This window comes from Semicossyphus pulcher, unplaced genomic scaffold, assembly GCF_022749685.1.
Source record: "Semicossyphus pulcher isolate SPU_LCO1_2020_fin unplaced genomic scaffold, fSemPul1.0.p SCAF_7, whole genome shotgun sequence".
Taxonomy (NCBI): domain Eukaryota; kingdom Metazoa; phylum Chordata; class Actinopteri; order Labriformes; family Labridae; genus Semicossyphus; species Semicossyphus pulcher.
Window position 1 is genome coordinate 9,852,531 of NW_027211748.1, and position 22,355 is coordinate 9,874,885.

At 42.8% G+C, this 22,355-nt stretch overlaps 1 protein-coding gene across 4 annotated transcripts in view; it reads left to right on the plus strand.

Moving 5' to 3' along the window:
* Positions 1-21,485, plus strand: part of fgf12a (fibroblast growth factor 12a) — a 32,196-nt gene extending 10,711 nt beyond the window's left edge. For all 4 annotated transcript variants that reach the window (XM_069684370.1, XM_069684367.1, XM_069684369.1 and 1 more), the window contains 3 exons: positions 5,753-5,856; positions 19,401-19,599; positions 21,299-21,485. In XM_069684370.1, coding sequence (XP_069540471.1) covers positions 5,753-5,856; positions 19,401-19,599; positions 21,299-21,414 — 419 coding nt within the window. In that variant the 3' untranslated portion in view covers positions 21,415-21,485. The remainder of the gene's footprint in view (positions 1-5,752; positions 5,857-19,400; positions 19,600-21,298) is intronic.
* Positions 21,486-22,355: the final 870 nt, after the last annotated feature.

A 22,355-nucleotide genomic window follows, 5' to 3' on the forward strand; every position in this document is an offset into this window, starting at 1 on the left:
CGGCATCCAGCATAAATGATTTAATGGCAATGAGTCACTTGGTTATGTAATGTATTACCACCTTTTATATGCTGGGCTTTATCATTTTTAATTCTTACATAACTGACGCCAGCCACAAGCACTCCAAAATTAGTTTAAGATGCCCTCGTTGAATTGGATTATCAGTATAAAAAAAGGGAGCTATTCACCAAATTCCACAAAGCAGAATGGCCTCCTTTCTGCAGCTGCTTATGCAACACTATGCAGGACACATAAAATTGTCTGAATCTACTTAGATGTTTTATAAATTCTGATCCAGCCATCCTAAAAGCGCACCTTTCACGGTAAGTACATCGAATATTTATGGAGCATCTTGCGTTAAGATTTCTCTCCCTAAGTGAAATTAATTCCAATATCCGTGCCCCGGCTTCTCTGAGTAAACCATTTCTGCTGTGTACACTGCATGATTGTAAATGTCACGTTGTTTTGATTGATTCATCTCAGAAGCGTGTGATTATCACAGCAGAAATCCCTTCCTGGAAAACCCCCTCGCATGAAACAACTGCTTCCCTCGCTGTCACAAAGATCCCTCCCCGAAACACTTGAACGCAATATTTCACCAGCGATCGACTTTCCATAGTGGGCTACCACAGGATAAATAGTCCTCAGGGTATTTTCTCCGAAAGGGAACACACCCCTTCAATCCTCTTAGGAACAGAAAAGAGGAAAGTCAGTAGAGTCTGGCTTCTATATTAAAACATATAGGCATTTGGAACGGTCCTCTACAGGAAGTGGAGTATCAAAGTAGAGATATATATCAGCGCGAGAATGGCCGCCAAAGCGATAATGACGACACACCCAGTCTGGAGAGAAGCCAGACAGGAAACCAATCATGACCTTTCTTCCCTAAAACATCCTGCCAATCTTCAAGGAAGCCGGAGCCAAAGCTGCCGGAGCGGAGAAGTCATGCGGTGAGAAAGAACTGTCACTCGACGTTTTATATTTTATGAGGAGACGGATATTCAGTGGAAATAAAAGCATAAAAGAAGAGGCGTCGGAACAGAAAGGATTGCGGGAAAAAGTAATCCAAAACAGCACCCACATTCCCTTTGTGTACCTCAGAAACACCGCTGTTCTTCGGAGCCTCCATTGTGCTTCCAAGGGGTTTTGCTGATGAGGTTTTTGTTGAATGCAAGGGTTTCCCCACCTCTCCGTAATCCTCTTGTTAAGCAGTCCCACTGGCCCGGGGACGGAGGGATGCGGTGAATAATTCAGCCGCAGGAAACTAAAAATACCACCTTCTCCGTTTGTACCAAATGAATAATTCTCCGTGTGAGAGGCCTCGAGCTCGGAGACGGTCCGAAGGAAGACGAGGAGAAGAGGAGGTGCAATGAGAGCGACTGGAAGAAGGAGAAAGACAAAGCGAGAGTGATTAAGAGAGATAGAAATGGATGCGGTACGTTTGGTATTCCGGTCTCGCTCTGAACTATTGATTTGCCGGCTGGATTATTGGAATAATAGATTACCCCCACCCTTGAACTGCACCACCTTCTGACCTGCAGCGTCCTCAGCAGCGACAGGTAGAATACAGTAATTTATCTCAAGGGGAGGTTCAGTTGGAAGGGACTGAGGAGCAGGATGATGCCGCCTGCATACTAGGTGTGACCTGAGCCCTGAGTGCGCTTCACTTCCATATGTGCTTTATTTGTGTGCTGAATGAAGAAGTGCTGAGGCAACTCACGCAGTCGGACTTGTATGACCCTAAATATCCAGTAAATGGTAAGACGTAATAAAACGGTTGTTATATGGTGCACTGCCGCAGGGATAAGCATGGCTGACTGGCTAAACTAACTGCAAAGGCTGTGAAACACCATCCAGCTGATTAACACCCGTGTTCAAATTTGAGCAGTTATTAATTTGATTGTCATCAGATGATTGCCTGCAGTAATTACCTGCTCACACTGACGCTCTATTCCTGGGTATGAGGAACCTGCGGTATCAGCCGCTCACACTCCGTCTGCCTGCGATGCTCCCTCATGATGGATGGGACGCTGCGAGAGGTTTTTTTTATTAGTGGACGACCCAGGCGACGATTTCAGGCACTCTATGGACTCCGGCATGCAGAAGGAGAGTCACCAGAATGTAACTTAAGGCAGCATTTAACGCTGCGTATAAAGAACAGCAGCTCTCCCGTCTCTGGATTTGCATTCCTCTCTTGGCATTTGAAGTTTGGCTCAGTGTTTCTCAAACCACTCCTGCAGGGTTTATTTCCTGGTGCGCCAGTATCCCTCACATCAAATGCGCTTACTTTAGCCTACCTGCAGGATTTGCTTGTAGCCCATTACCACTCCTCTGGAACGACTTGCCGTTTCAAGGATTTTTTCCTTTTATTGGCTTGCTTGAACCGATTTTGTCTGGCACTTTGACGATAGAAGATCCCTGGAAATCTCTTTAACTCTCCCTCCAAGCAGCCCCAGCTGCTCTGCTTCCTCGGTGAGAGATAGGATTGAGGTTATTAGGAGAGAGGAATCGCCTTCAGAATAGTCATCAGGTACTGTAACGGTGGTCGGCGCAGCTGTAATTATTGGATCCATCAACTGCTGGAGCTGCAAATAGAAAAGCCGGACATTAAGAAGGTAGCTGAATGACAGCTCCTGTCAGGTGTTTAATATTTTGGCAGGCAAATGAGGAGCAGGGCCTGCAGAGCGCAATTACAGCATTATAGTGGACAAGGTCTCTCTTCGCTCCGATGTTTCAAGCCAAGCTATTATGCTGAGTATTTTTAAGGTGCCTATTGCAAACACGGCTGCACAGCAAAAGCTAGAACATGTTTTAATTGGTGGAGGTGCTCTGGGTGGAATCCTCCTGGGTTTCAGTCGTACGTGACAGCCTCTGAGAGACGGTGCCAGACATCAGAGCGACAGAGGCAGCAGCGGCCATGAAAGGCAAATGGAAAGAGGAGCGAGGGAACACGCAGAGGGGAAGGAGAAAGTCATGACAGAGAATAAAAAAGTGGACTGAGAAGCCTGAGAAAACAAAATTCAAGGTGCTAATGGACTGACATTCTGCCTTTTAAACCCCAAACATCCAACCCTCAAGGGTAACTGTAGGAGTCGCCTGTGTGTATCACCCAAACTGTTGGCCCGAAGGCAGAGTGAAAGCATTGGCAGGCGAAAGCAGCCCGTCGATATTTATTGAGCGAAATTGAATCTGCTCGGAGGACAGACCCGTGTTGGCACGTCTCCTCTCGTCCCTGCCAGCTTTATCTGATAGTCCCCATCGCCACTTGCAGAACAATCATCCCGACAATACGGGGAGCCTGCCGCGTGTTGAGCGTGTCCTCACACCCTCATCAAACCGAGGCCCATGAAAGTCACAGTTCAGTCCTCAGATTCAACAGAGCATACCCGCAGAGATAACAGTAATTCGTTTCTAGGAGCACTAAGCAGAATAAAATGAGACGTGTTGTTTCCAGAGGAGATAAAGCCTGTTAGATGTTCAGACGTCAGAAAACAAGTGTAGCTGTTTCTGACATCCTCAGTCTACCGTTCTGATACAATCTGGATGGAAAGTCTTTGTCAGTAATTATAAATACTTTTCTTAAATTTGGGGCGTCTTTTGTTTCTGTTCAGCTCTAAAGCGTATTTATAACGATCACAATCTGGTGTTGTAAGCATTGTGTTGTTTAAATCAGGACAGATTTAATCAAAAGAGTTGTAACATAATTACCAGACGTTGTGCACCACAGGAAAGTTGAACGGGATGTAAACCCCACTGCGATGTCACATTTTTTAGAGGGCGGATTTGTCTTAAGCTGTACAGAAATAACCCCCCCCCGGTTGGGTCTACGCAAAGGGTGAGAAACAATGTTGAAGATCTGGATGGATGAGATATGGAGAGAGACTTCCAAGCTCACTGGGAAGAGGTTGTGGTGGTGAACTGGCTGAAGAGAAGTCTCGAGAAGAGTAGACATAGTTTCAAACTGTTCCTCTTTCTGCTGCCAAACGAACAAGGTGATTGGTTCACAGAGGAGAACAGAGGGAGATGGAAGGAGAGAGTAAATAGATAAAGATACTCAGTCTCCCTGGTTGACCTTACGTTACGCCTCATTAGACATTTAAGGCCCTGAAGACCAATTCTCTCACTAAGCTTAGCGCTTTGAACGATGTGTCCGACATGAACATGAAATTACAGCAGTCTTGGGAGTTGTACATGAAACGTTTCTGTCAGTGCTGTTTCATCAGCGCTCATGCTACTTGTAAAACGCCGGCAGGGCTTAAATGGAAAAAGATGATGTCACAAATGTCCGCATTTTCAGTTATATCCCTTCAAACCAATCCATTCTCCTCGGCAAACTCTGGGTCTACCTTTGGGTCTTCTCTTAGTCGGACGTGCCTGGAAAACCTCGATGAGAAAGCGACCTAAGAGGCATCCCAGTCAGCGTTTCTAGGGGGTGGCATGGGCCCCCCTGAAATCTGATTGGCCACCTCAAATGCCACCCCATAATCCTAAACTATGATTATCTATCTGCCTGGTCAGAGGCGGGACTTAAGTTCAAATCAACTTATTAGGCTGCCCTAGTTGGGCCACCCCAGTCAAAAAAGTCTAGACACGCCCCTGATCCCAGTCAGATGCCCAAACAAACTCAGCTGATTCCTTCCGAAGGGAAAAGCAACGTCTCTACCCCAAGCTAGCCTCCAAGTGTTATTTCTGCCACTTGAAGCTACAGTCTCATTCTTTCTGTCCTCGCCTAAAGCCTATGACCACAGGTGACGGTGGGAGTGTAGATTGACTGGTACATCAAGAGCTTTGTCTTTCAGCTTCTTCAGTAATGTTTGAAAGAAAATGGGGTGAAAGCCTACTGGGTGGTCATTTTGGGTTGCAGCATCTAATAAGTAATAGCTTAAAGTTTTCAAGTCTTTATTTCAGAATCATAACTTTTTTAGTTAAAATCCAAAGACAAAGGGCTGCGCCGGTTAAGCTCAGCGATTACATCACGTGTCGCATGTACAGAGGCTCAGTCCTCAATGTGGCGGCCCTGGGCTCCACTCCTCCCCCGTCTTTGACACCTCCACTGTCCTCTCCATCAAAATTTTAATAAGAATAAATAAATTAAAAAATCAAAAGAAGAAGAAATACATTTCGACAATCAGATGAAGAATAACCATAAAAAAACTGTCTGGATTTCTGTTCCCTTGAGGTCTGGGAACGATCCTGCTGCAGTTACCTCATATTACCACAGGGGTCGCCAAAGACAACACAACGGACATGTTGGATATTTCTACTTTTATGATTCAGTCATAAATATTTTATGTGACAGAGATATACTTGAACTCATTTTATAGTTATAGTGGCTCGCCATTGACAATTATGTCATGTTATGTGTACAATTAGAGCTGTCGTGTAAAAAAATGTAATTAATGCCATGTTTTCATCAAATAAGCCAAATATATACAGTGTACTGTATAAAACAGCAGCGATGCTCTGTGGATGCTCTGCCATCTTTTTTGTACTAGTTCACTTATATTAACGCTCGTCCCTGCTGCACTCGGTGAGTCAGTGTTCCCATTTTCCATGTCCTGTGCAGTTCACTTTACTGCTGACAGATAGCCAGAGAACAGAGATCACAGGCTGTCGTGTCTACAAGAGTTAAGTGAAAACTCAATTGTCCCGTTCTGTCTTTCCTGTGTGATGCTTCTCTTTTGTCTCTGCCTCTTTGGATGTGTCTGCCTGACCCGCTCTCTCTCTCTGCCTCCCTCTGTCTGCTCTGCAGCCCTGTTTAATCTTATTCCCGTGGGTCTGAGAGTGGTGGCCATCCAGGGAGTGAAGAGTGGCTTCTACATTGGCATGAATGGCGAGGGCATGCTCTACAGCTCGGTAAGACACAACGCCTTGCACCAGCAGCACTGTTAACTTAGTGTATTTGTTCATTTACACGTGTTGGGTTTTGTTCTGTTTGTTGCCTCTTTTAATATCCTGCCGCAGAAAAGACTCTTTAAACCCTTTCATCTGTGCTGCATTCAAGAGCTCTTCAGATGTGCCTTTGTGTTGCCGTGCAGCAATTCCCCCCCTCTTTGTTGTTGAAGCAGCCTCGTGCATGTTTCACAGTTAAGTTCAATGCTCAGCCCTTTTTAAAACTGCTCCTTCTTACGGAGGGAGGCTCGTTATGTAGCGGCAGTAAACAGAAATTCCCCTGAATGTCCTCGTCTTTTGAAGTCGCTTCATCCAACTCTCATCCTGATTCCTGGTCAGGATTCTTTGTGTAATGAAAGGAGACTACACTGCAAAAATATCCTTTTTATAAGAAGGCAGTGTGAGCCTTTAATTTGTTTCTCAGGTCAATCGTTTACAGGAAAAATTCCTTGCATTAGCTGTATAACAATAAAAGCCTTGGCCCCAAAAAAGTGAAATGATCTCACCACATTAGCATAAATCCTTCTTCATGTAAAAAAAAAACCTCATCTTCAGACTCAGTGGGGGAGTATATACTGTGTTACATGCATGCTTTATTTGCAGTGTTAAGATAGGAGAAGCGTATAGGCTGGTGTGGGTAGCAGATGCACAGCCGGGGGTGGACACAGTCACAGATGTCAGCTGGAGAAAACATGGAGTCGTAGCTGTTGCATTGAGGATGCAGATATGCTTCTGGAGCACGTTTGTGGAAATGAGTTGCGGTGGGAGAGAGCGCGTGTAAGAGGGAGAGGGAGAGAAATGGGGAGGGGGCATGTGCAGAGATACAGAGACAGGAACATATCCCTAGTTGGCATGGTTATGCAACCTCCAGTCTCATGCTTCCTAATCCAGTTGAAGAAAGTGTTAAAGAAGAAAGGAGAGGACCGGGGGGGGCGGATGTGCAAACCACAAACTTCTGCTGTCCGTCTCACAGCCAGACACCTTTGATAAATGTCTGGCAAGAACTGGAATTCACAAACTGCCCGTTACACTTTTTTCTTTCTCTGTGAATCTGTGAAGGACACGCCGGCGAAGCTAAAGTCTGTCATATTGCAACTTACATTTATTGATAAGGGAGCCGCTTTACTGCTGGAGAGACACTGTGCAACAGTCAGCTGTCAAAAACAAAGAACTGTAAGCAATAAAAGGGGCGACTATTACTTAAAATAGCAAAAATATATGTCAATAAAATCGGAAAATTGTACTTGCCAATGGGATTTAGAATTTTTACTTTTAAATATTTGTTTAGTTTTTTATTGCGTATGTGCTGCGCTGATGGCCCCTCTCAACAAAGACAAAAAGGTTGTTTTGTAGGTGTTTTGGATGATATTTCAGTTTATATTTGAGTTTTTTATCTCCTTCATGTCATAAAGCGATGATGAGTCATCCCCACTCAGGGGCGATACTACATTTTCATCCATTGAAACCTTTTTCAAATTTTTATGTCCCTTTCCCATTGCACACAGGGCCAATGCACTAGCTTGCTTTGTTTGGATATAAATTTTCCTCCCATTCAAGGCTGTTGGCTACTTTAAACGTCATCAAATCAAAGTCCTTCCTGGCCTCGTTTTTTTAGGGAAACATAAATATGCAGAGCCAAACTGCTCTTTGCTAGCCCTTTCATGGGAACTTTAAAGTTAGGCAACATCTTTGAAGACACCAGGAGAAACTCGCTGGTAGGACATCCCATTATTCAATAAGGTCAAAATGAATTCATCGTTCAGGCATATTACAGATTTTTTTTCTCAGAGGATGCTGGTGCCATCGTCTTTAGCAAAGCTTAATGTTTACTGGTATATCAAAACAAGTTCAGCTACATGACTAACAAATAGAGCGACGCCAAACACAAGCTATGTCCTGCAGCTGCAATAAACATTACAAACTGTTACAAACGTGAGTTGTCTGACTGAAGTACATTTATTCGGATACACAGAAAATGTTCTCTTATTACACAAAAAGCAGAAACAGTCAAACTTATGTTGAGGCAAATATCATTGTTGGGATGTAAAAGAATTGTACAACAGTTAACTCACAGTGTTTTCCCCAGAGATGAAAGTTTATAGTTCTCTTTAAAGGTATAATAAGTAGGATTTTTTCTTGCATTTTGTCAACAACACTTTCAAACTGGGCCCCTCCTCCTGGGCTCTTCTAACCTCTGGTTAGCTTGTCCTACCCGGTTTGAGGCACCTACCTGTCCAACAGAAAGAAGGCCAACTCTGCATCGCTCTTTCGCCCTTTCACCATGTTTGCCGGTCTGAATGGGGCCCAGTTGCTAATTTGAACCACTCAGAATAGATGCAGAGGGAAGGGTCTCACAAGGGTCTGCTCACACACTCACCAACACACATGAACGTGCTTTTTTTCACAGCGGACATTTTTACATCCGACAGGAGGAAAAGCACAGGTGTTAATAATAACTTTGACAGGCAGTCAGCATGCACACAACCAGGACCATGAAATTGAAGCAGCTAAATGGAATTCAGCCATCATTAATGCTACTATAAACACCTGCGCTTTTCCTCCTGTTGGATGTAAAAAAGGCCTAGGAAGGCCCATAAGTGATGATTTATATTATATTTGTAAACATCTATATTTTATTTTTCTAGGAAAATCCTACTTATTATACCTTTAACTTCTGTGCAGTAAGATTGACAGCAACACAGTGAATCCCACAGTCTGTTCTTAATAAGTGAAGAGATGAAAAGGCTGCGATGTATGAAAAAACTTTGACTTTAAGAAAGCAGGTTTGTACTTTTATAATTCTAGTAATTCCAGTTTCAAGCATTAAGTGACTCCAGACAAGTAATAACGTCTAAGTAACAAGTTATATGATCTTTTTAAGGTAATTAAGAACAAGGGGTGCTGGTTCAGCTCGGTGGGTAGAGCAGGCCCCACATACAGAGACTACAGTCCTCGACGCAGCGGCTGCAGGCTCGACTCCTGCCCTCAACCCTTTGCTGCATGTCATCCCCCACTCTCTTCTCCCGATATTTCCTGTCTCTCTTCAGCTAAAAAATAAAAATCTTTATAGGTAATAAAGAACAAAAAAGCTTAAAAATATGGGAGAAAAATTGCTTGGTATATCTTATCTATGTCGAACAAAAAACAACCATATAATTGATTGAATATTTGATTTTCCCTTGATGTTACTTTTTGCAGGCGAACATTTTGAAATAGACAATATAAATCCTGTACATCCTGCTTTTTTATTTCAATGTGCATCGTGTACTAAATTCAAAAAGCATTCTGCTCAGCACAACCTGAGGACAACTCAGTGCCTGGACAAATGTGTGAGCTCTCACAAGTTCAGAGAAGGACGTGCGATAAATGCGCAGGCTGTAATGACTCACCCAGGTAGATTCATTCAGAACTCAATGCTCATAAAGAAGCGCTCAATTCACAGCTCTACTATAATGCCTATAATAACCCTCCACCCACAGATCTACGTCTAATTAAAGTTTAATCGTGCCTAGACAGCAATCTTTTAATTTCTGAAACTGAATCCAAGTTAAGGGACACTGTATGACCCCCCACACACACCCACCCTGGATGAAATCATCATTTGCGTCAGACTACATAATTATTGTTAATTAGAAGTGATTCAGCGTCAAACTGGCTCTCACTGCGTCGTTTTAACCAGCATTTTTGGAGCTACTTTTTGATGACAAGAAGGGGGATGTTTGTCAGAGGGCGAAGCATTTTTGCAAGAAGGCAAGTGAGAACAGTCTCTGGACATACGGAGGAGGTCCGGGTTCTCAGATGTGAAGCATGGGAAATTAGCATGCATTGGTAAGCAGAACGCAGGGTGGTAGGCTGGATCACACGGAGGCTTATAAGCCTTGGAGAGCCTCAGAGTGCTCATAAAGAGGCTAAATTAACATGCAAACCACTGGATGAAAGCACACAGGGCCTCCGCTTCTGCCTCTAATTTCCATTATTTACCAACACAGATTCTGAATGTGATATTCAGCGCTAGAACTTCTCAAGTGTTTCAAGAGGACTGTAAAGGGGAGCATTTCTGTATTCACACTTTTATGAGAACTCTCCTGGCGCAATCACAGCTATAAAATAAGTCCTTCACTTTCATATCTCATTACTTACTCACATTTACTTTTATTATTATTTGTAATTTTTATATTTCGCTCTAGTATCTCTCCTTCAAGGTCTCCATTACACTGTTTAGCCTCTCCTAACTTTAGAGTTTCTCCCCGCTTGATTTGTTGTCTTGTTTTGTCTCCCTAACATCTGAGAGCAGAGATGCACAGCTCTCTCTCGCTCGCTCGCCTCCCTCCTGGGAGATAATTACTGAGGGATATCCTCCTACGACTCGAACGCTCTGCTGGTTTTTTCTTCCTTCCTCTGCCTGGGTCTTTGCAGCTGTCTTGTTAGCGAGGTAATGCGACAGGCTTTTTCTTACTTACGTTTGAGATTTTCCTGAGAAGTCGTGCTGCAACACAAATTTGACAAGCAGTTCTCTTTAGTCCTGCAACACGGTGTCAGGTAGAGTTTCTCTTTGTGGTCTCTTTACTATTACTGTTGATCAATTAGGTGGAGCTGATGTAGCCTCGGGTGAGCGGGCCGTAATGCTTGTGTGGAGTGTTTAGTGATGAAGTGCGTGGGGGCTGAGCATCTACAATGAAGAGCTCGCTTCCATTATTTATAACACTTCTCAATATGACCTAGTTTGCTGCACAGCAGTAACCACTGTTCTTTAGCTCTTAATCTTTCTATGTATCCATCTATCTATCAATCCATGTATCTATGGATCTATCTACTTTCAATCTATCGCTATCGATCATTCAATCTGTCACTGGATATATTGAATTATCTAATGGCTTCCCCCAACTAATATGATGTTAATTTAATTACTTTGATGAGGGCAAAATGCTTTGAGTTCCAGGGTCTATAAAGTATGTTGTAACCAACATTGTTAACACTGTGTACATTATAAAGAAACACATTATAAAGTAAGATCCTTTAAAATCTGAATTTCACTTAAGCATAAAGAAGCGGCCTGAAGAGACTGAACATTTCGTTTAATTAATTTCAACACCGTAATGCATCGTCTGTCACCCTGTCTCTGCAACGCTACCCAGGCTAGCACCAAAAATAGGCTAGCATGATAAATTCAACTTTCATTAATACGCTACGAGCTGTTACCTTTCCAGCTACAGTCCACCAAACCGTAACGTTGGTTAGGATACAAATGGTGTCTCTATGCCGATTCATTTAGCGTTAGCCTCGCTCGTTAGCTGCAGCTAGCAAACAAAAATCACTAACTAGCTAGTCAAGAATGGCCTTTAAAACAGAAACCTTTTTAACTCACAGAAACACTACAAACTGTCTTTTTAATAACCGCTATACTTGACTTGAACTTACCTGCTGACCATGCTCTCGGCTAACGTCTGACAACGTTATAGCCTCTGGGAGCGACGGACAAGTTTTCAAGGCTTCTGTTGTAGCTAGCGGTTAGCGATAAAGGACTTCCAGCCATGACGTCCTTTTCTGTCACTACATTATTAAGATAAGATAATCCTTTATTCGTCCCACAACGGGGAAATTTACAGTCTTTATTTACAGTCTGTAATATATTATAAATAAAAATGTAATCATTTGAGAAGTGATAATGGAGTTGGAGTTGAGAGGCTAAATCTTAGAGTGGATTGTTAGCTGTGCTTACATGCAGAGCTAAATCATTGTCAGATGACCGCCGATGGGCTCCAGTTTTTTTAGCCGACCAAGGACAACTTGGCCGAGTACTCTTCCCATCCACTAATTGTTTGGTTCACAATTTTCGGGAGCCCTAATCTCTCTATCTTTATCTCTCTCTATTTATTTCTCTTTATCTCTGTCAATCCATCTATAGGGTCCCACACTCACACAGGCTTGGCGCACACATACACAGTGACCTCTGAACTGTTCTCACTCTTTCCTTCAGTCTGCGTCTAATTTTACTGCTGCTCATTTATGTCAAGGAAAAAAACGAATGTGCCGCAGTAAAACCTTCACTGAAGGCCCCAGAGGGATGAGCGAGGGAGAGTTGATGTGGAAGGTCAGAGAGAGACTCAGATTTTGTTCTGGTGACAAATGACAAAGGGCTTTTGTGAGTAGTGTCTCTGCACCTCTCCCTTGTCTATATCGTCTCCTTAGTGCAGAACAAAAAAAATGGTTATGAGGAGTTTTTGCTGGGTTGCATCCAAAACTTGAGTGAAGTCTGTGTTTTAGGGTGTATTATGGCTCAAACTAATCCCTCGAATATTAAGAGTTGCTTAATTATTTTGTCTATTAAATGTCAGAATAGCTAAAGAAGATTTTTCTTCATGAAATCGGTGCATCAGTTCGTGTTTGGTATTTCATCTTCGCCATGAACCACTAATGTCCTCTCTGGAGGACGCTAAGGAAGGACAGGACAGAACCTCGTTTGAAAGTGATTGACTTTCATAGCGACGCAGACAAAAAGATAAACAGGAAGGAGGAGGAGGAGAGATGAGGGACAGAAAAAATGAGAAAGTGAGTTTTTCAGTTTAAGTAATGTCTAGACAATCCCCGACCTGAATCTTTCCCAGAATAATAACAAGCTTCCCGGGGGTTCCATGACAGGTCTAGGATCCTCCTACCAGGCCGAATCTCTCAGATCCACCAATGGCTCAGGCACATAATTCAAATGGAGCCCCCCTACTTCCCCCTTTATCCTCCACACCTTTATCCAGTCAAAGTCAAAGGACGGCTGTGGAAGCAGCAGGGCTCCTTAATGCAGAGCTGAGAGCTGCCACCCTCAACAGATGGAGCCAGAATCTGATTTGGATTCAGGAGGCGTTCAACCCAGTTCTGTTGGCAACCCAGTTTCATATCCATTACAGCCTGCTCTCTAACTTTGTCATTCAGTTTTTCCGCACCTTACCTCACCTCACCCTTACACTTTGCACAGGCTCACAGCACACACTCGCACATTTCAACTCAATCAAATCTGTGTGAGTGTAGAGAATCATGAGGGATATTTCTTGCTTTTTCTCTCCAGTTTTTGACATTAAAAAACTCACGATAGAGCAGCTGACGTGCATCAAACAATTCCAGCCGGTTACCTCGTTGCATGTCATTCCTCTGTGACCCTCTTTCTTACCTTTTATTTCCTGTTTCTGCAAACAAAGTTTACTATTATCGCTTCTTACTCAAATTTATACCGCAGGTTGCTGAGGGCTTTGAATGTGTTAATGCTTTTCATCCTCATGAAATATTTATAATGGCACTTGTAATGACATTTTTTTTAGCTTAAGCTTTCATAATTCTTCTCCAGCTTTTGTCTGCATATTGCCATGTTTATCTTGCACATTTGCACCCCAGCTAATGATCACTGGCGTAGCATGAAGCCACCATACAATTTGACAGACATGGCCATTTGTAAGTGCCGCTAACCTGAACAATTGTTGATTTTATTTGCAGATCAAACTAGCACAGACGTGAAGTTGTCCCTAAAAATGTTAGCAACTCATCTCTGCATCTTTTAGCATTTTTATTTTGTGCTTTATGATTATATTTAATCCCGCCCTGTTCAGTCAACTCATCCATGTATTTCTTAAGTGTGCTGTTTTCTTGAGTACCTGCTCATCAAAGAACAGCCCCCTCGTCTTATTGGACAAACACTCCACAGAGAGCCTTTACTACATTTTCCTAATTAAGATGAGAGTCTGCAGAATCTCATCTCACTAAAGACGGAGGCAGCAGCCTTCCTGATAAATGATGTAAACTGCTGTGTCCTAAAACTGCTAAAACATTTATATTGTGTCCCTGGTTGCATTGTGTTTGTTCACTGGGTATCAGGTGGACGTCTGTGTGTATTTATATTTAGCCCCCTACAGAGACCCCTGATGTGAGAGTCTCACGTGCCCAGTTTCACTAACAAGTCCTTCGCCTTTCTCCTTCACATCCCCACAGAATATAAATAGGCGTCCTTGTAATCAGTTGACTATCACTAAGCACAGCCCTGAGATGTGGCACGTCTTGTTTTAATTTTCCCTGTTTTTTCTTGGGTAACAACTTTAGATGATTACGTATTCCTGGCAGAGAGAGCGACAAAGCAAACCTGTTGGTGTGCATTTTAATATACGACAGCATGCGCGTTGCATCGAGTTTGCGAGTGCCCGTGTGTGTTTCTGTGCCGTCCCTTCCCTGTGTGGTTGTGTGGTTCCCGTGTGTCCATTAAGGAGATCTCATTAATCACGAGAGACTCCGACCTCGTCTCTTCACCCCATATTTCCACTCAGTCATCCACAAACAAGGTACTCTGTCAAAGACTTCAAAGTCACTTACATTCCACCCCTATCATTCCCGAGACACAGCCAGGGTGCTTTCTAAACTGCTCCTCGTCGTAGACAGTAACAGAGCGTTGCCCTTGTGGAAACATTTGGAGGGGATTCTTCAGCGTGTCAGGAAAGCAGACGGGCTGATGGGAAGGGTGTTTGTGTGGGTGCGTATGTGCGTGTTCTCGGCCTGATTTGGGCTCCAAACAGACGAAGAAGGGACAAAGCCTGCTGGTGTGTAATGTATCACTGTCTGCCCCCCTGCCCACTCAAACACATATGTTCACACACAAACACACAGGCAGCCAGACAGGAGCGACGTGACCCCCGGCGCCCCGCCAGAGAGAGAGACATCTACTGTTTGACAGTGTGTCAGCAGGCCCAGATAAACCCGGTTGCCAGCTCTCCACAGTGCTCGTCCTGCCTCCTGCTGACTAGCGGGACGTTTCCACATCGCCGACCATGTGACCTCACCTTCGCAGAGTCCTTTACACAACCTGCCGTGCACCGCTGTGTCTTAAAATGGATGTTCATAAACGAGGGGACTCTTTTTGCTGAGCTGTAGCGAGCTAAAACACACGTACACATATTCTTCAGACAGCACTGATTATGATTAGAATTGGGAGTTTAAAGCTGCACCAATACACATTTTATATGAACAATAGATTACATTACAATACATGCTGCTTTTAGTAAGATGCATAGAGACAAACAGACACAGACAGAAACAAAAATAACAACAGATAATACAGACTTAAAGTAGCACTTTAGCCAAAAATAATGCTGGAAAATGACTACCATAATCTAAGTTGGAACATGAACACATACCAATAGAGAGAGAGGAGAGACAGGAGCTCGGTGTATCAAGTCCCCCGGTAGTCCAAGCCGATAGCAGCATAACTAGAGGCTGGTCCAAGGCCAACCTGTGCCAGCCCGAACTATAAACTTTATCAAAAAGGAAAGTTTTGAGTCGACTCTTAAAAGTAGAGAGGGTGTCTGCCTCCCGTACCCTGACTGGTAGATGATTTCAAAGGAGTCCTGATAATTGAAGGCTCTACCTCCCATACTACCCATGTCCACACGTACACAGGTATTTTCCAAAACATAGCTGTTTCTCTGTGTTTCGGCCTTTCGTCCACACACAAACACCATTTTAGGTCGCTGAAAACAGATCTTTTGTAAAACTCCAGCCAGGGTGAAGACTTTTAGAAACTCTGTTTCCACGGAAACGTGTAGAAAGGGCAAATGTTGTTTTTGGCTTGTGACGTCAGGCTGTGCGCCATCATCTCCTTCGTGAGGCGACATTCCTTGCAAAATGACGGACGGGACAAAAACAGTGATGCTTAACAGGACTTTTTACATGTTTACACATATGTACAGTTACTCATCTACTATATTGAGGAACAAAGGCAACAGAATAGATTTTTTCAGACTGGCCGCGATAATTCTTCTTCCTCTTCTTTGCATGACCGTGTTATATCGCCGCCTGTTGGTGTGGCATTCTCATGACAGCGTTTCTGCTGTTCTGTTTTTGCGTTTTCATTTGGACAGGGATTTTTTATAACCGTGCTTGTGTGGACGGGGATTTTTTGGGAAACGAAGGAGGCAAAAAATCTGTTTTTAATAATACCTGTGTACGTGTAGACATGGCCTTAGAGACTTTCGGTACCACCAGGCTTGGGGAGTAACAGAATACAAGTAATAGTGTTACATAATTAAGATACAAAAAAACTGTGTTCAGTTACAGTTACAGAAAAAAAAGAGGTAATTAGATTACAGATACATTTATTAGAAATTGGGATTACTAGCATGATAACAATTTTAAAATATATTTTAAAATGAAGATTTATTACCAAAGATGCTCTGTAACATCTGCCGTCTCATTTCTAAACCGTCAGTCTGACCGTCTCTGATAATACCATGCACTTCACGACACACAAGTCTCAAAACACCGCTCCTCCAAGTTGCCAGGAGCAGCTAACATCACGTTAGCTGCATAGAATTCCACTTAAATATGTTAGCTAACCTGTCGTCTTCTACTACTACTGAAAAAGAGTTTGTGACTCTGGTGATGGCCGTGGCCCGGGATGGTGTGAGTAAAAACACAAGCCCCAGACTGGAATGAGTTTATGGCAGTTCACTTGAAGTAGTGTGAAGAGCAAACTTAACAAAGAACATTTAATTGAGCATAATTACCGCTAAAAATTTAAACAGGCATTCACGCATTACAAAAGTATTGAAATGTCTTTTCTCTTTATTTGCGGATTTAGTATTAAGGTAATCCAGAAGTAACTGAAAGTTACTTTAAAATTGTGACACTCAGATAAGGTTACTGATTACATTTTTTAACAGGTAATTAGTAACTGTATCAGAATACATTCTAAAAGCCCAACCCTGGGTATCACAAGCAGGCCTGCATCCTGCAGCGTACTGCTCTAGAGGGCTAATGGGGTACTTTAAGCTCTTGAAGATATGATGGTGCCTGACAATTAAAAACTGTGTAGGTGATTAGGAAGTAGTTGTTTGCAGTTTGACAGACCCCAGATGAATGTTTTTTTTCCCACTCTCACAGCTCCCATCAACCCTGTCTCGTCGAAGCAGACAGCTGTTCGTCAGCCTGATAAACCGGCTGTAGACTATCTGTCATCACCAAACAGCAGACGGACCAAGTAACAGCTAGCTTGCGGAAATAGTTGAGAAATTAGCAGCTAATGAGCCAGATAATTTTGCCAAAGAGTTTTTGGAGAGCAAAAACAGCTAAAAGGAGACTGATATTGGACTTCGCTACATTCGTCAGTTGACTGGAGAATCGAGTCTGTTAGGATGCTAAACTTGCTCTGTGTCTGTTGGATGAGTAAATATGCTGTAAGATTTGCCATATAAACTGTATATATAAGGCGGTCATAATTTGTGTAGCTCAGAGATCTCAGTGTTAACTGTATTGATGTAGTATTTCTTCAAAACAAAAAAGTAGATCTCTGGAAAGATGTTGCGCATCACTCATAAGATTCTTTCCTCCTCTGTTGTCAAAATGTAGAGGAAACCTGAGTAAATTAAGTCAGAACTGTCTGCTTTAATAGAAAGTACGACACATAACTGAGAAAATACACAGTATATATATTTATTATTTGGGTGATCCAACGCGTAGACATAAATTCTCTCAGCCTCTCCATCATTCTTTATCCTCTGCTCTCTATTTCCATCTCACACACACACATACACACACACACACACACACACACACACACACACATGCATATGCTTACTAACACATAAACAGTCACCTCCAGCAGGAAGCAGAATTGGGCTGTCAGTCAAATGGACAACCTTAAAAGGGCACAGAAGCCTGCAGGATATATTAATGAATGAAATACAGCACGGACTCACACACACACGCACACACACACCAGAGTCTGCCTAAACTGAGACGCCACAACATCCACCGAGCCAGCTGTTCCACATCAACCGCATCTATTTCTGACACACACGACTTCCCTGGCCTTCAAACTGACTGCCGTTAGTTTTTAATTGAGCCTCTTTCAGCCAGGAAGCGCTCAGACGGGGAGGGGAGCAGAGACGGGTGGTAAGGGTGATGAGGTTTGGCACCCACCTTGTCGGCACACGCTAGTCAGCTCACCTGCTTCATTAAGTTCAGACTTTAATATAGAAGTGAAGACACACATTTCCCAGCCTATTTAAAGGTCAATGCGCCGCTATCTTCTTTAAAATTGAACACCTCACCCAAATTACTGCTCCTACGTTTCTTCTGGGTTTGAGACGGTTAACATTGTTGACATTGTTTCGTCTCTTGAGCTGTCACGGCCGTAATCTGGCACCGCTCTCCGTCCTGACAGTGTGTCCAATATCTGGTCCTTTTCCATTTTTCCTGTCAACCCTCCCTCATCCTGCGTGTCCCCTTGACTTTCTCCTTGACTTGCTGCTTTGATAATGAAGCAGAGAGATAAACATCTTCCATTGTTCCCCACTGTTCTAATAAGGCTATCAGTCTCATTATTCGGATGTGTGTGTGTGTGTCTTTAAAATGTTTAGTATTATATATTTAAAAAAATTAAAGCCCAGAAAAGTTAATTTATTTTGCTAATACTGCAGTCTATTAAATGAGTGCATGCAGCCAACAAACTATTACTTATCCATCCATGCATCCTTTTTCTATTCCGCTTATCCTGTTCAGGGTTGCGGTAGGGTGGAGCCTATCCCAGCTGTCATTGGGCGAGAGGCGGAGTACACCCTGGACTGATTGCCAGCCAATCAAAGGGCTGACACTTATACCCCTTTCCCAATTAAATTTAGCGCGTTGACGCAGGTTTTTCAGACCCGGAAAGACCAACTTATAGATTGTCTCTTTTCTCATTGCCAGTGGAGTATACTCCTTTTGTTCTTTTTTCTGCTACGTCACCGTCTGACGTCCCAAATGCGCCCGAAACAGGGTTAGTAAACAGTGAAGATGTTACGGTGGTTTGGTCTTTATAGTCTGTTTATTAAACTTGGTGCTGACAAATTTGGAACAATGTTTGAGCGCTGCTCGGACGGCGACGGGCGAGATTAGTACCTGAGATGACAAGGAGTCGCAGAACCGACAGACAGACAACCTATCACGCTCACATTCACACCTAAGGCGAATTTAGTGTCACCACTGAACCTAACGAGCATGTCTTTGGACTGCGGGAGGAAGCCGTAGAACCCGGAGGGAACCCACGCATGCATGGGGAGAACATGCAAACTATGTGTAATCCAAACAGGGATTCGAACCAGGAACCTTCTCGCATTAACAGCGCTAACCAGTTAGATATATATTTTTTAATGACCATAAACCCTCAAGTCCTCACTCGTTTGATTGTATTGTTGATATTTGTGTGTGTGTGTGTGTGTGTGTGTGTGTGTGTGTGTGCAGTATGTTTACTGACCTTGGCAAAACACACATGCTCGTGGTGAGAGCCAATATTGGCAGAGAGAAACAGACTCAGCTTTTTTATTTTTCCTCAATCGAGACATCATTAAAATCAGCCGTCTGTTTTATTGCTGCTTGTGTCTCCGTGTGTCTCTGATATTTATGCTGATACACAAATTAATTTTGTGTGTGTGCATGGGTTTAATCATAACAGCTTTATGCACATGTTGTATCTACGTCTCTCGCTCTCTCTCTTCCTGCAGGAAATGTTCACGCCGGAGTGCAAGTTTAAGGAGTCGGTTTTCGAGAACTACTATGTGATCTACTCGTCCACTGTGTACCGCCAGCAGGAGTCGGGCCGGGCCTGGTTCCTGGGCCTCACCAAGGAGGGGCAAGTCATGAAGGGCAACCGGGTCAAAAAGACTAAGCCCTCGTCACACTTTGTGCCCAGGCCCATCGAAGGTATGACAAAAGTAATTTTGGAAAAGCTCTTAAGAATTGTGTTTAATCCTTCTTGTGGTTTTGCATGCACTTCCAATTTAGTATAAATTAGGTAAACTAAGCAAGTCATTAACATTTCTGATTTCCTATAAGTTACATGACAATTTGGATTAAAAACTGGTTATTGTAGAGCATTGTGTTCATCAAACCAACCCCCGAAAACAACCTTCAGGGATCTTTAAAAAAAACTCAGATATTACTTTATCTATCTGAAGTTTTTATGTCTCTAAAGTTCCATTATAAAAATTAGCTTAGTAGTGGTTTCCCTTCAGATAGAAAGAATAACTGTGTATGGTATAATTTGAAAGGGTTGGCAATGGTTCAAAGTATACGCATTTGTAGTTTATAGTCTTAAAAGTCTAGTAGTCTTTTAAATTCATGATGTATGCCTAAAAAGAGAACTGGAATATCATAAGGGCCTATTGATGACTTGTTAAAGGTAGAGGAAATACAGCCGTTCGGTTTTTTCTTGCGGGTTAGTTGAGAAACGTATTACATCTGTAATGCCTCGTTTAATATGAAGCTACAACCAGCAGCTAATTAGCGAAGTGTTAGCATAATCACGTGAATAGGGAAAGCCTTGCCCTGTCCAATGGTAAGACACAAATTATCTACCAGCAGCTTGAAATCTCCCTTACACATCACTTAATATATTATTTATATATGTGTATGTACTGTGTATGTATATATATCTATATATATCTAGATATATATAGATATATATAGATATATATATAGATATATACACAGAAGCGCATCGAAGGCTGTCCAAAATCGAACGCTCCTTCAGATGCGGCCAACAAATCCGTCCTCCATTTCCCGGGCCGCGAAGGATGCACCCGATGGATCCTTCCACCGTATCCCGAGATGCATTGCGCGGCAATTCAAATGAAATGGTGGACTTTTACGCAGCCGAGGAATACACTTTAAAATGTAAAAGTTTTTGTTTCAACTTAATTAAATAGCTAGTGACACACATGTTTCAGAAAACGAAAGGGCCCTTGAAACAAATTATATTTTAAAATAATAGGCTAACTTACTCGACGTTAGTTATGCTAGCTAGTTAGCCCGCTAGCTACCCGTTGCGACAGGAGCGGCGTTTTGTGACGCAAGGGTAGACCAGACCGATTTCATTTCAGTTCAGCTTTTGACTTGCCATTGTTTACAATCGGATTTGCAACTTGAAATGGGAGAATGGAGTGGAAAGCCTCTGTATATGTAGATGAACATGTTGCCAATCTTTATGCTGAGCTAAGATAACTGGCTGCGAGCTGTAGCTTCATATTTAGCATAAACATGGTATCTCCTCATCTAATCTAATTATATATACTATCTAATTGTTCCAAATTTAAAATAAATATATTATTATTAATTTGCTGCTGTGGGTACAGGTTTATTTTTATAAATCACCTCTGTGTAATAGATATTATCTTGAAAACTTGTCAATCGATGCAATAAAAAAAGTGCTGACATGCCCTAATTCCCCGTTTTATCCCTCCCAGCCTGGTATAATTGTCCCTGCTGCCTCCCACCTGACCTTGTCTCTGTCTTCACATCCATCTCTTCAATCTGCTCTCCATTGTCCCCTCTCTGAGCTCCTCCTCTCTTTGTCCTCTCCTCTCCGTCCCTCTCCTTTCCTCTTTTCACATCTCCACCACAGTTTGTATGTACAGGGAGCCGTCACTGCATGAGATCGAGGAGAAGCACCGCTCCAGGAAGAGCTCAGGGACTCCCACCATGAACGGCGGGAAAGCTGTCAATCAGGACTCCACATAGCAGAGGGGGGAGGGGCTTCCAGCTGGGGGGAGTGGCCTCATCCTGACTCAGGGGGAGGGGCCATAGGAAAACTCCCCTACCCCCCCCCCCCCCCCCCCCCAAAATACGCACCAATCCCCTCTGAGGCGGACGAGGGCGTTTGCGACGTCGAGGAGCTATAACTGTACACCCAAGACAACAAAAACAAAACTGAACTCTTGCCTGTGAAAACCTTTTAGATGAATTAATATGAAACCAGAGGATATATATATCTATATATATATGAAAAGGAACATTTTCAATCAGGACTTGACCAACATTTTATGCAAAAAAAAGAGAAAAAGCTGTGATAAACAAACAAAGGAATGGTGGTCTCTCTTCACACAAATACAAATATCTATCATTTCCAATTTATGCTGTGAAAAACAAGCTTTAATACATGTTCAAGTTTCATACATTGATTTCTTTTTTAAATGCTATTGCACTCTCATATGCTTTATTGTGTTATTGTTGTCAGTAATAACTATGACATTACCATCATTCGTTGATCCGATCACCCCAGTTACTATCATGGTTATTTTGTTGTTGTTGTTTTTTAGTTCTGTTTCTAAAACTTGAAAGTGTTTTATTCTTATTTTCCCTTCCTCATAGTTTGATCTTGAATGCGCTGTCGCACTACCTGCTCTGGTGTGAGGGTCAGACTGAATGTATTTGATAGTTCTCTGTGATGGACCAGGGGAAACAGAGCGCTTATAGAGTGGGATGTAATTTACTCAGGTGTGTACTGTAAGTGTAATAATGTGACTAAAAGGATGGCTAGGGCTGTTTTAAATACTCTAACATGAGCTCCTCTATGTTCTGCGATGACAGGACAGGCCTGATACAAGCAATACAATTTAGTATGTCTCTTAATAATAGTAATAACAAGCTGGCAACACATATCTGTGGTTGGTGTGTTGGCT